General features: G+C 40.7%; 1 protein-coding gene and 2 pseudogenes across 1 annotated transcript; 2 read left to right on the top strand and 1 right to left on the bottom strand.

The window, feature by feature from the left end:
* Window positions 1–2873, top strand: part of LOC102870976 — a 42070-nt pseudogene extending 39197 nt beyond the window's left edge.
* A 1663-nt stretch (window positions 2874–4536) lies between these two features.
* Window positions 4537–4815, top strand: LOC102860396 (annotated as a pseudogene).
* Window positions 4816–9253: 4438 nt separating this feature from the next.
* Window positions 9254–12300, bottom strand: LOC102870566 (tripartite motif-containing protein 49-like). Its single transcript, XM_006891230.1, has 3 exons — window positions 12274–12300; window positions 9753–9908; window positions 9254–9496 (listed from the first exon to the last, which is right to left on the bottom strand). Exons 1-3 carry the CDS (start codon window positions 12298–12300, stop codon window positions 9254–9256), a joined length of 426 nt encoding a protein of 141 aa, XP_006891292.1.
* Between the last annotated feature and the right edge of the window lie 1525 nt (window positions 12301–13825).

Genomic DNA, 13825 nt, shown 5'->3' with positions numbered 1-13825 from the left:
CTTGGATTTGGTTTAATTTTCCTCAGCTTTATCTTGAATTTGCATATGAGTAGTTGGTGGTCTGTTCCACAATCAGCTCCTGGCCTAGTTTTCACAGCCGATATTGAACTTCTCCAGCGGTTCTTTCCACATATGTAATCGATCTGATTCCTATGCATGCCATCAGGAAGATTTATTACTACGACTATCATTCAAATATACGCACCAACCACAAAAGAAAAAAAATGAAGACATTAAGGATTTCTGTTTTCTCCAAAACATATCTGTTTTGGTAGTCAGTGGTCAAAAGGCTTCTTGGAGACAGAGATGACAAAGCTTCATTCATCTCATGTATTTTGGGCATATTGTTAAGAAAAGCTATTCCTTGGAGAGGGACATCATGCTTGGAAAGTTGGAGGGTCATAAAAGAAAGGAAGACTCTTGACATGACAGATTGACACAGTGACTGCTGCAAGGGGCTTGAGTATTTCAGAGATGTTGAAGACGGCATCGGCTAGGACAGAATTCAAATCTGTTGCTCATCTATGAGTCATACTCAACTAGATACCACCTAACAACAACCACAACCAACTTATGTAATCTGAAATTCAGCAGAAGTGCAATCAAGACGCATAATAATAATAATAATAATAATAATAATTGGCAGATCAAGATTGTGGGTGTGTCTGCTGGTACGACCCCATGTTCTACTCTCTGGGCTCTGAGAACTGAAGCCTCAGCTGCAACGGACTTAGAAAGGCATCATCAGTGCCAAGTCTCACACGAGTTGACAGAAAGCTACGATGAAGTCATTGTGCAGCCAGCCCACAGCGGCTACAGAAGCCAGGAGCAGCCAGTCACGGCCAACACCTGGCACTTAGGGCTCGATGACTTTGAAACTGGGAGTTCACTGGGCAAGGGGAATTTTGACAGTATGTACTGGCTCAAGAAGAACCACTTCCTGTGACCCTGAAGGTCCTCTTCAAATCACAGATAGAGAAGAGAGGACTGAAGCATCAGCTTCACAGGGAAATGGAAATCCTGACCCATTTACAGCACCATAATATCTTGCACCTCTACAGCTACTTCCATGACACCCAGTGAGTTTACCTGATCCTGGACTATGTTCCAAGAAGGGAGTTCTAAAAGGAACTGCAGAAGAGCCACAGATTCAATGAACAGTGCACAACCACTATCATGGAGGAGCTGATGGATGCCCTGACCTACTGCCATCCGAATAAGGTGATTCACAGTGACATTAAGCCAGAGAGCCTGCTGTTGGGGATCCGGGGTGAGGTGAAGATTGCAGACTTTGGCTAATCTGTGCACATGCTCTATTTAAGGAGAAAGACAATATGTGGGACTCTGGACTACTCGCCTCTAGAAATGATGGAGGGGAGGGACTACAATAAGAGGCTGGATCTGTGATGCATGGGGTGCTTTGCTATGAGCTCTTGGGGGAAACCCACCCTTTGAGAGCTCTTCATATGCCAAGACCTACAAACATATCTTCAAGGTTGACATGAATTTTCCTTCCTTCATGCCCTCTGGGGCCTAAAACCTCATCTCCAGGCTACTCAGATATAAGCCCTTGGACCAACTTCTGCTGGCTGAAGTTCAGAAGCACCCCACTCCCAGAAGGTGTTGCTTCCCTCTGCACAGATGGCTTCCTGAGTCCTGTCTGTCTTGTCCCTTTGTGTTTGCCCAAAGAGCTTGTGTGGCTTTGCCACTGCATCTGTCCTTTTGTTTGGGGTGGGTTTTTCCCCCCATCACCTTTTGTACTGCAAGATGTTAATTAATAACAGCTGAATCATTTTGTAGCAGAAAAAAAAATGGGTAACTGGAATGTAAAAATTGGCAACAAAGAAGGATTGGTAGTCACAAAATTTGGCTTTGGTGACAGGAATTACGCTGGAGATCCACTCATAGAATTTTATTCAATAAATGGTTTATTCATTGCAAATATATTTAAAAAAAACACACACACATAAACTGTAACTATACACATGGGCTTTACCTGAAGGAATCAGATTGACCACATCTGGGCAAAGAGTGGCAGAAGAGTTCAACAGCAGTCAAAACAAGACCAGAGTTAACTGTAGTTAGCAAATAACCATATTATTTATTCATATGAAAGGTCAAACTGAAGCTGAAAAGAAAAAAAATAAAACAAGTCCATGAGAGTAAAATATAACTTTCAGCAGCTTATCTGACCTGAATTTTAAAACCATCTCATGAATACATTTTAAGTTTTGAACATTAACGACTGACAACCAAGTAAGTATGAGATGACAAGAACATTATACATGACAGGAAAGATATTTTCATTTGCTTCATGTACATTGAAAGCTTAGCATTGAATATGCAAGAATGAAGAGGAAGATGTCTTTGAATGGTAGTGTTGAAAAAGAGTATTGACTATATCCTCGAAAGCCAAAGAATTAACAAATCTACTTCAGAAGTGCAGTCCGGTGAACTTCTAAGGAAGTACAGAATCTTCCATAAAGGAAAAGCATGGTGAGACTTCATCTCTATACTTTGTGCACGCTGTGAGGGGGACCAGTTTCCGGAAAAGAGCATCAGGCTTGGAAAAGCGGGAGGATCAGTGAAGAGGAAGACCTCAATGAGTTGGATTGACAACGTGATTGCAAAAATGGGCTTGGGCATGATTGAGATTGTAAGCAGAATGCAGGATTGGGCAGGCTTCCCTTCTATCTCTGGAAGTCACAGCTGACTCAGTGGCATCCAACAACAAGCTGAACCTTAGACAGGAGAGGAATTTGGAGTCAGAAGGCACCATTTGTCTCAGCAATATGGCACTATTATATAATTATATAATTGTTTACTTTGACTATAGGAACACCTGGAAAGTGGTGCAAGTGGTGAACTACTAACTGAAAAGTTGAAGACTAGATCTCTCTCCAAAAATGCTTTGGAAGAAAATGTCCCTACAAGGGAAATTTTGGTTTTCTTTTAGAGCAGGATGAGGGAAACTTTGTCAGTATCACAGAAGACTCAGACCTTCAAAAGGTTAAGAACCATTAATCTAAAATGGCTTTCCGAAAGTATTCTTGCCACTCAAACTACCAAAAACTTGTCATTATGTATCATCAAGTCACTTGTGGCTCATAGCAACCCTATCTACAAGAGCCCTAAACCTTGCTCTATCCTGTGCCAACCTCACCGTCTCCTACACACCCATTCCCACTACCCCAATCACTGAATCAATCCGTCTCATCGAGGGTCTTACTCTCCTGCGCTGTCTCTCCACCCTCCCAAACATGGTTTCCCTCTCCAAGGACTGGTTGCTCCTTGCAACATGTCCAAAGCATTTCAGACGAAGCCTCAGAATCCTTGCCTCCAAGGAGCAACCTGGCTTCACCCTCTCCAGGACAAATCTGTTTGTTCTCCTAGCAGTGCATGGTATCTTCAACACTATTCTCCAGCACCGCAGCTCAAAGGCATCACTTCTCTTTCTATCATGCCTAGTCACTGTCCAGCTCTCCAATGTATAGCACGCAATTGCAAAGACTATAGCCCAGATCAGGAGCACCTTAGTCTCCAGCCTGCCATTGTTGCTCTTCAGTACTCTGGAGACGTACCTGGCCGCTGACTTTCCCAATGCAATTCGTCTCTTGATTTCCTGATTGCTGGTACCAAGAGTGTTGACTGTGGAGCCAACCTTACTAACTTATAATTGACACACGAGGCAGACAGCAAGTGCACACAGGGTTTCCAAGGCTATAATTGCAATGGATGGAGGTTTCTCATTTTCTCCATCAAAGAAGCTGTTGGGTTCAAACTCAGCTGCATTCTTTAACCACTGTGCAACCAAGGCTCCTTGAAACTGCCAGAACTCTAAAACACCTGGAACCCTTCTCCTGGATTCCATCAGCTTCTAGTAGGACCTAAATAATTTAGTTTTTTAAAAAGCTTACCAGACTGGGAAAGCATAAATCTAGAAGAAAATGTTAATGAAAATGCTTTCTGGAAAGAAAAGGGAAAAAAATTGCCTCAAAACTTGGCAGTTTTAAGCTGTTCTGATATAAACACTTCAGGTGTTAATGGGGGAAATTAGAGTTCTTGGAAAAGAAAGGAAGCTAAAACTCAAAGTCATAGAAAAAAATGTAAAAGCTCAGTCTCAAGGCCATCAAGTATGACCTGACTCATAGCTGACCCTCCCTGGGTTTCCGAGGTTGTAATTGCACAGGGGAGACTGTCCATCTTTCTTTTCTGGAGTCGCTATGGGACTAGATCACAGGCAGCTCTGGTGGCCTAGTGGTAAGGAATTATGCTGTCACCCTAAAGGTAAGTTGTTTGAATCAGCCAGCTGACCTGTGGGACAAAGATGGGCAATCTCCTCCTGTGTGATTAACTGCCTTTAAAACCCACAGGAGCTTCTGCTGTTCCTGATGCTGTGTGCTCGTTTGATGTAAACCTGGTAGTTCTTTTGTCAAGTGACAGCTGAGGAAACTTCAGTGCTCATCATGACTGACCGACCGAAAAAACCAAGGAAGAACAATGAAGAAAAAAAAAATTAAAACAAAACATTTTTTTATGTTAAAACAACAAGTCAAGGAAGGAGTCAAGACTGAGAACAACGATCATATTAATTTGAAGGTGGCGGTGCAGGGTGGTTCTGTGGTGCAATTTAAGACTAAGAGGCATACACCACTTCGTAAACTAATGAAAGCCTATTGTGAATGACACAGTTTGTCAGTGCAGCAGATCAGATTTGATTTGACAGGCAGCCAATCAATGAATCAGATACAGATGGAAATGGAGGATGAAGTTACAATTGATGTGTTCCAGCAGCAGACAGGTGGTGTTTTCTAAAAATAAAAGCAGTTCTGCTGTTTTACTCCAGATCTCTGTTCCTACAGATCCAGAATGCCTTCACAATTAGAAAATCACAGTGTGGTTCCAGCACATCTTGACTACTATGGTTTAGTTCTCTCTCCTTGTTCATTTCCCCTTCACTATACTTTTATCGTATATAAAATAACTGGTCCATGTGCATATGCATATTGCAAGTTTGGGTTTTTTATAAACTAAATGGCCAATGGTATATTTTGATCAAAATCAAGTGGAGATGGAATGGAAAATAAAAATACTGATTCTGTAAAAATACCCTCTTGTTCCATAAGTGGCATGCTCATTCAGCTCTAATCTTTATATTCCAATAAGTTATTTCGCTCTCACTGTTTAATAAAAACATTTAAAAAATCCCTACATACCTTGTTTGATTAGAGAATTTTAATGTTTTTCATTTCACGTTATAAAATAAAAAACAATTTTATAACTTTTTTTATGTAGCTGTTACATGTAGGGCAATCCGTAAAGGTAAATTACTCTTAAAAAAAATTAATCTTAGTTAGTTTTCCCTTCAAGTCAAGCATCTTGTTCTTTAAATAAACTTCTTGTTTAAAAGTAAGAAATAACACACCAAAAAACCCAAATGCACTGGAGGGTCAGCTCTAAGTGAGTTCCAACTTAAATGTGTAGAGAGACAATAAGAAGTGAAATTCGCAGGACTCCCTTAGATCTGTCACAGTGCATGGTAGACATAGCTTGTTGTTCTTTTTAGGTGCTATGGGGTCAAGTACCACTCACAGTGACCCTATGAACAGCAGATCTGAACCCTGTCCTATCCTGTGCCATCCTCATCATCTCTGACATGCTCAAACCTTTTGCTGCAGGCACTGTATCAATACTCCTGGTTGAGGATCTTCCTCTCCATCATCCCTCTCACCTTTCCAAGCGTAATGTCCCTCACTCTTCAAGGAACAATCTTGCCTAGCAACATGTTCAAAGTATGAGAGATGAAGATTTATCCTCTTTGCCTCCAAAAAGCACTCTGGCTGCACTTTCTCCAAGACGTATCTGTGTATTCTTTTGGCAGTCCATTCAGTACTCTTCTCCACACCACAGTTCAAAAGCATCAATTATTCTTCTTTAATTCTTCTTCATCACACTGTCCACCTCTGGAAAAAATCAGCTCTTTCAGTGACTTGCTTGCCTTAAAAGGATGTTTCTTTGGCTTTACCCTTCAGTAAAGGAAGGGTAGGGCTGTGTTGGACTGTCAACCAAAAAGTCAGTGGTTTGAATCCACCAGCTGCTCTGTGAGAGAAGACAGGAGACAGCTTCAGAAAGCTAATGGTGGGATGCTGGGAATTGTAACTGACTGGATGGCAATGGGAAGAAGGCACTTCAGATTAGATTCTGTGAATGTTCTGCTCTCAGAGCAATAGAGCATTAGTGTCCTAGTGGAATTTTTATATTTTCTGAACTAAAACCTATTCCTATGTTAAATGTGTCCATTTTTGCTTAGAGCATGTATGAAGTGCCAACAGTATTCTAAGTGTCACTTAGAATATTCAAACCACTGACCTTTCAGTCAGCAGCTAAGCACCGAACCTTTGTGCCTGCAGGGCTCCTATTAGGGGAAAAGCAAGAAACAAATAGACACAGCACTCACCCTCAGTGGAACATCAAGCTTTTCCCTGCCTCTTCTAGAACACTCCTCATTGAACTTTACCTGGCCACCTACCATCTAAACCCATGGTCTTAGTTCACTGGTCTTTTATAATAATAATAAAAAAGAATCTTTAACTGACCTTTCAGTTTAAAATAATTCCCCTTGTTATTTTTCTCAGAGCAACTTAAACTTTTTTCCATGATATTTACCACCATTTTTAAGAAATTAAAAATATGAATTCATACAATGTTCACATCTGAAATACAAACTGTTAAAAGTATCAAGAAAAGAACATTATCTTCTTGTACCCAGCCACTTGATTTCTTAGTTCTCCTTCCTAGAGACAAAGATTATTATCACATATATCTTTCCAGAGATGAACTCAATTCCGTTTATTGCCTGAGTCAGTTCTGATTCATAGCTGACCCTCCACCAGGCTCCCTGGCCTGGAATTCATGCGGTCATGCACTGCTCATTTTTCTCTCATGGAACGGCTAGCAGATTTGAACTGTCAGATAAGCTGAGCCTTTGGGTTAATATTGCAATTCTCTACAGACTGCACCGCCAGAGTTCCTGCTTCCAGGGATAGTCTGTATATTTTTGAGGATATGTAAGTTCTGGGTTTTTTTTTTATTAACTAGCTGTCTCTGCCACTGGACTGAGGGTGGGTACTGTGTCTGTTTCTTCATTGCCTTATTCCTCATAGAGGTCCTGAACACGATGGTTAAGTACTTGGCTGGTAACTGAAGGGTTAGTGATTTGGACACACCAGCCTTTCTATAGGATGAAGATAGAAAAATCTGATTCATAAAGACTATTCATTAAAACAAGTCTACTCCGTTTCACATAATGACCCTCCATTGGGTTTCTCAGGTCATAAATCTTGAAGGAGGTAGGTCATCCATCTTTCTACCTTGGATCAGCTGATAAAACCACCTTTGGCTAGCAGAACAATATGCTTTGCACGACACCACCAGAGTTCCTTACCTGTAAAGATTGTAGCTTTGGAAACACTATGGAAGCAGCTCTGATTTGTCCTATAGTATTTCCAGGAGTCTGATTTGGCTCTCACAGTAATGGATTTTTAGATATTCCTATTGTTGTTGTTGTTGTGTGCTATCGAGTCAAGTAAGACTCACAGTGACCCTATGAAAAACAGATCTGAACCCTGTCCTATCCTGTGCCATCCTCACAATCTCTGACATACTCAAACCCATTGCTGCAGTCACTGTGTCAATACATCTGACTGAGAGCCTTCATCTCCTTTCCTGTCCCTCCATCTACCAAGCATGAAGTCCCTTTTAAAGGAATAACCTCTCCTAGCAACATGCCCAAAATATGTGAGATGAAACTTCATCATCTTTGCCTCCAAAGAGCACCGACCATATAGTCATTGCCCCTGAATTGGAACCAACTCATAGCTTATCCTCTAATTAGTTTTTAGGAGTCTGTTAAATCGCACAGAAGCAGATTGCTCATCTTTCTCCTATGGAGCTGCTGGTGGATTCAAACCACCAGAGAAACACTGCCTTGGGATGGTGGTGGTTGTTATGTGCAGTCGAGTCGCTTGCGACTCATAGCAACCCTAAGTACAACAGTCCTAAACCTTGCTCTATCCCTTGCCAATCTTATTGTCTCTGACACGCCTATTTCCATTACCATATAGTGACGGAGTCAATCAATCTCATAGAAGGTCTTTCTCTCCTGCACTGCCCCTCCACCCTTCCAAGAATGACATCCCTCTTCAAGGACTGGTCCCTCCTTGCAACATGTCCAAAGTATGTCAGATGAAGCTTCAGAATCCTTGCCTCCAAGGAGAAGCCTGGCTTCACCCTCTCCAGGACAAATTTGCTTGTTCTCTTAGCAGTCCATGGTATATTCAATACTCTTCTCCAGCACCAAAGCTCAAAAGCATCAATTCTCCTTCTAACATCCCTAGTCATTGTCCAGCCTCTGATGCATAGCAAGTAATGGCAAAGACCATGGCCTGTATCAGGCACACCTTAGTGTCCAGACTGATACCATTGCTCCTCAGTACTTTAGTACTTTGGAGAGGTCTCTAACAGCAAACTTTTCTATTGCAATTCATCTTTTAATTTCCTGGCTGCTGACACCAAGAGTGTTGATTGTAGAGCCAAGCAAACTGAAGCTGTCACCAATCTCAAATCTCTTCACCATCTTTCATAATGCTGCCAATCAACCCAGTGGTGAGAATTTTTGTTTGTTTTTTTTAAAATGTTAGACATTTAATAATAATAAACATGTCAAAATGTAGAGGTGAAGTTAAAGACAAATCAGCTGGGCACAGGGAAAATTTCTCAAATCCGTGGAGAGGTTACTAAACTATAACTGATCACTGGGGGCCAATGCAAAGAAAAGGCCTGAGAGGGTAATTGAAGGAGCATGGAAATGAACTACAAATGAGAGTACTATTGGTCACATCAATAAACCTCACTATACCACATTCATAATCCAGGAATAACCCAACATGGACTGGAGGTCTTTTTTACATACTGAGGTAAGAGTGGGGAGGAGATAAATAGATGTGTTTGGCTATTTATTCTGACACAATAAAGTAAAAAAATTCCTTCAGAGTTAACTAGCATGTCTTTCTTCTTTGTCCAGGAATCATTACATAATCCAATAATCCAATTCCAACATCCTGCCACATTTACCTCCCAGTAAGATTTTCCAGAAGTAAAGGTCTGAGATCCCCATGAAACAAAACAGTTAGATCTTTTTTGATTGTGGGTAATTATATGTTGACGATGACTGAAGAGAATAAATTTCAGATCTTCAAATGGGAAAATGGCAAGTGCCTTCTTCATAATCCAAGCACATATACACTTGATAACAGCAGAACTTTCTTATCAATCCATCAATGGGCATTGAACTGAGCAATGGAATCACAGGCTGGGGCATATGTTGCTGCAAAAAGTTGCTCTTTTTCATAAGGTCTTCAAAATGCTGGAGCAGTTCTAGGTCTGGTTGACGGCACATAGTTTCTAGTTCTTCATACATTTTTCTGAGGAACTGATCCTGTAGAATCATAGAGTTTTCACTTCGTTTTAGTAGTTGAGAATTCTCTTTACTTTCCTTTTCTAGTTTCTTCAAATATTTTTTCTCTTCTCCAAAGACCAATAAGTTTTCATATTCAATAGACAGTTTCTTCTTCTTCAAAGTTATAGATTCCTAGTGTCTTCTTCTGAGCTGTCCCTCTACCCTTTGGAGCATGGTGTTCTTCTCCAAGGAACAGTCCTTCCTGGTGACATGCCCAAAGTATATGAGATGGAGCTTCAAAATCCTCCCAAGATGTGATTTTGCTGGTTTCTCTATTAAGATGTCTTTGATTTTCAAGTTTTTTGTCCCACAGAGTCCTCATTTGTTCCAGAAATTCTTGCCTGTATTTCTCAGCAATCCAAGCAATGGGAAAGTGTTGGTGAGCCTTGCGCTCATGGCAAACAGAGTGTGTCTGTGGCCTCTTCACAGAAGAAGTCCTTTGGTTTCTTGTGTATCTCACACATTTGTTGTTCAGAGCTCAGTAAAGTGCTCCTGGCAGAGAACACTCGTGTCTTCAGATCAACATTCGCTTTAAGGCTTATTTGACATGGTTTCTTAAACTCAGGGCAGCTCTGAGAATTTGAGGCTTTCTCCCAGCACATATAGAGACAAGGTCTGCAAAAGTTGTGTCCACAGTTAGTGGTAACGGGATCGATGAAATAATTCTGGCAGATAAAGCAGATGAATTCATTCTGGGGGGGGTATTAGGATTCATGTTTCAATAAGTTACATCAAGGCTGGTCTTAAAAGAATCAACTGAGAATCTTTGGTTTCTTTACATTGAGCTTTAATCCATATTGAAGGCTGCAATCCTTGACCTTCTGCAGCAAGCACTTCAGGTCCTCCTCAGTTTCAGGAAGCAGAGTTGTATAATTTGCATAACATAGATTGTTCATGAGTCTACCTCAAATCCTAATGCCACATTTCTCCTCATAGAGCCCAGCCTCCTAGATATTCTGTTCTGCATATAGATTGAAAAGATATGGAGATAGGACACATCGTTGACTCACACTCTGTTCTGACAACTGCCTTCTGATCCAAGTTTCGCATAAGCAAAATCAAGTGTTCTGGGATTCCCATTCTTCTCAGTGTCAGCCACAGTTTGTTGTGATCCACACAGTCAAATGCCTGGCAGCAGCTTGAGGCATTACAAATCACAGAAGCCAGAAAGATTGACATCTAGGCCATCACAGTAAGGGCTAGATAGGGGAGATTGTTGTTGAATGGAGTAGGTGGGAGTAGATGTAAATGCTGGGGGAGCCCGGCAAGGGGTGGCTCAAAACACACCTGGCAAGTTTGGGGACAACACAGAATCTATTGGGTTTTTTCCTACTACTGGGAAATATCTTTAATCTGCTCTTCTCTGCAAAATGCTTGCCTGTCAGATAATGTTCTATATCTGAGCAATCTAACAAAGACAGACTAGAAAAAAGGACTGCCCTTGGCAGTAGTATTCCTATAAAATATGCCACAGAGCTCCCTACCAGTCACAGAGTCAACAATTTCTAGATGTTGTTGGAATGAGCAACAACTGCAAAAGGAATGTTAAAAGAGCGGAGAAATTCATGTCTACACTGACAGCTCGCGTACATCCTTTACATCCTCACTGATTGCATGCTGATCACAGAACACATTTTCTTGCTGCTGCTGCTGCTGCTGCTGCTGCTGCTGCTGCTGTGTTTCTCAAACTCTCAGTTCATACTTCTGTGAGAGCAGCATCTCACACTGCCCTGAAACTCGAGGGTCTCTTGCCTATCTTTTTTCTCCAGCAGATTATTGATTCCTTGAGGGCAGAGACCACAGTTTACTTTTCTAGATTCTTGTGCTGAGCATCCCAGAAGCCCTTAGTCAACACTTTCTGACTAGCTGCTTGTCTAACCTGACTGTTATCTAATCTGACTGCCAGTTCCTTTGCAATTCTATCTCAAACTCTGCCAGCTTTTACGGGTGCCCGAGTAACTGTGAGAGGGATGGGAATGCTTTGTGTGCGTTAGGACATAGAACTCTTTTTTACAAGCCCAGTAACCTTCCCAAAGTGAGAAAGTCTCCAAGGTGTAGGGCTGCCAAAATATATCAGGAAAATCACTGTGCAGCTGATGGTAGGTAAAAGGTAGACTATTTCAGAGGAAAGGTCTTATTGCCTGGCCACTGGTTTTGTGTTTGTTTTTTTTTATTTCACTAAGCATCAGTCACTATCACTTTATATAATCCAGTTTGGGAATAGTGAATCTAAAGTACACAGCCAATTTGAAGACTAGAATGGTAGCTTGTTTAAACATGCTGGGCTAGGCTGTTGAGCCAACTTATTAATATTTTCAAAGCATTACTTAAACATTTACTTGGCCATCTACCTTACGCAATACATTGGTTTCTGGAAATTAGTTATACAAAGAGACTCTTACTGAATATACCAAGAGGATATAACACTTGAAGAGCCTGATGATGAAATAGGAGATGCTTCCGTAAAGCCACTATGATCTACTTTCTCTTTTCAAAATACATGTGCTTCACATTAAATATTTGTCTCAGTGGGTTATTTTATGAGCTCTTATGTAAGAAAAGCAGAACTGTGTAAGACAAGATCTCACTCCATTTCTGCCTGTGATGTAACTTACTGAATTTTCCTAAAACTCTTTAGTCTAGAAAAGTGCAGTTCATTTGAATGTTACTGCAGATTTGTATTCCTTTTTTTAATACCATTCCCTCGTTTTTAAAATGATAATAATAATGGCAACATTCAAGATTGTTTCACTCACCACATAGCGACAATTTTCCATATCCATTCCCCACTCCCCTCTCTGCGTTTCAGCTTTTGAAAGACATCTGTTTTTTTAATTAATATTTTAATGAAAACTTATAGAGAACTTGGATTTCCTTTCATACATTGTTGTACATTTTCTTCCCTGTCCCCCCAGTTCACTTTTCACTTTGAAAAAAAAAATTCTTTCATTGTTGTACAATTCCTCCTCCCTCTCCCAGTCCACTTTACTATGCAGCTCTTATTCCGGACTGTTGTCATGCAAATAATGTTGTTAATTGCCTTCAAGCATGGCTCACAGTAACTCTATGAACAAAAGGCCTAAAGCCTTTCTATAACTATTGACATTTATCAAAGTTCATAGAGTTTCTGGAGGCATGTTGTCTATGAAGCGGATGCCACTCCTGCTTCCAACATGCAAATAATACCTAATCATATACTCCTTTTAACCAGTTCTTTCCCTCATCTGTTTCAATGTAGTGTACAATATTTATCCCCTCTTTTCTTATTTTCCCCCCAACGCCGATCTCAGCCTTGTTTTATAACAGTGGCATTGTGCAATATTTGTCCTTTTGTGACTGAGATATTTCACTCAGCATAATGTCCTCCAGGGTCACCAATTTTGCATAATATTTCATGAGTTCCTTGTTTTCCAATGCAGCATAGTATTCTGTTGTGTGAATATACCACAGCTTTTCTATCAATTCGTTTGTTGATGGACACTTGAGTTCTTTCCAACTCTTTGCTATTGTGAACAACGCAGCAATAAACATGGGTGTGCATATATCTGTTGGGTTATAGTTCTGGTTTCTTTAGGGTATATTCTCAGTAGTGGAATTTCTGGGTCAAATGGTATTTCTATTTCCAATATTTTGAGGGGGAAAAAAAGACAAGGGAGGAGACATCTCACTCGTTAATTTCAAATCCTGCTACACTGCCATGGTGGTCAAGACAGCGTGTTACTGGTACAATGACAAACACATAGGTCAATGGAATAAAATTGAGAACCCAGGAATCAGCCCATTTACCTATGGTCAAATGACTTTTTACAAGGAGATGAAATCAGTTAAGTGGAGAAATGACAGTCTTTTTAACAAATGATGTTGGCAAAATTGGAAAACTATCTGCAGAAAACTCAAGGAAGACCCACACTTCACACCATACACAAAGTGGAAAGACATCTGTTTTGCTGAAAAGGAAAAGCAATCTGTAGGGTCTGGTAGACAGACAGAAGAATTCATTCTATACACAAATCAAACTAAAGAATTATTAATAACATCATACTCTTTAAACAATGTCCAGATATGTAGCTACATGTCAAAGAGGCTGCTGAGGGAGGTACTTTGAGGATGAAATATTAAGGTTTAGAAGTCCCTCAGGGTCATATGCAGAGGGAACTCAGGTAGCTTAGTCCATAAGGAGTTGCACTGCTAAACCAAAAGTGACATCTCTTGGCAGTTCAAATCCACTGTGGCTCCTGGGGAGAAAAAAGATGAGCAATCTCCTGTGTGATTTACCTCAAAAACCCGTTGGTTCTCATCAGACAGCAG

Source organism: Elephantulus edwardii, unplaced genomic scaffold (genome assembly GCF_000299155.1).
Source record: "Elephantulus edwardii isolate Elephantulus edwardi_28Jun2011 unplaced genomic scaffold, EleEdw1.0 scaffold00095, whole genome shotgun sequence".
Lineage (NCBI taxonomy): Eukaryota > Metazoa > Chordata > Mammalia > Macroscelidea > Macroscelididae > Elephantulus > Elephantulus edwardii.
This window is presented reverse-complemented; position numbering and strand designations above follow the sequence as displayed.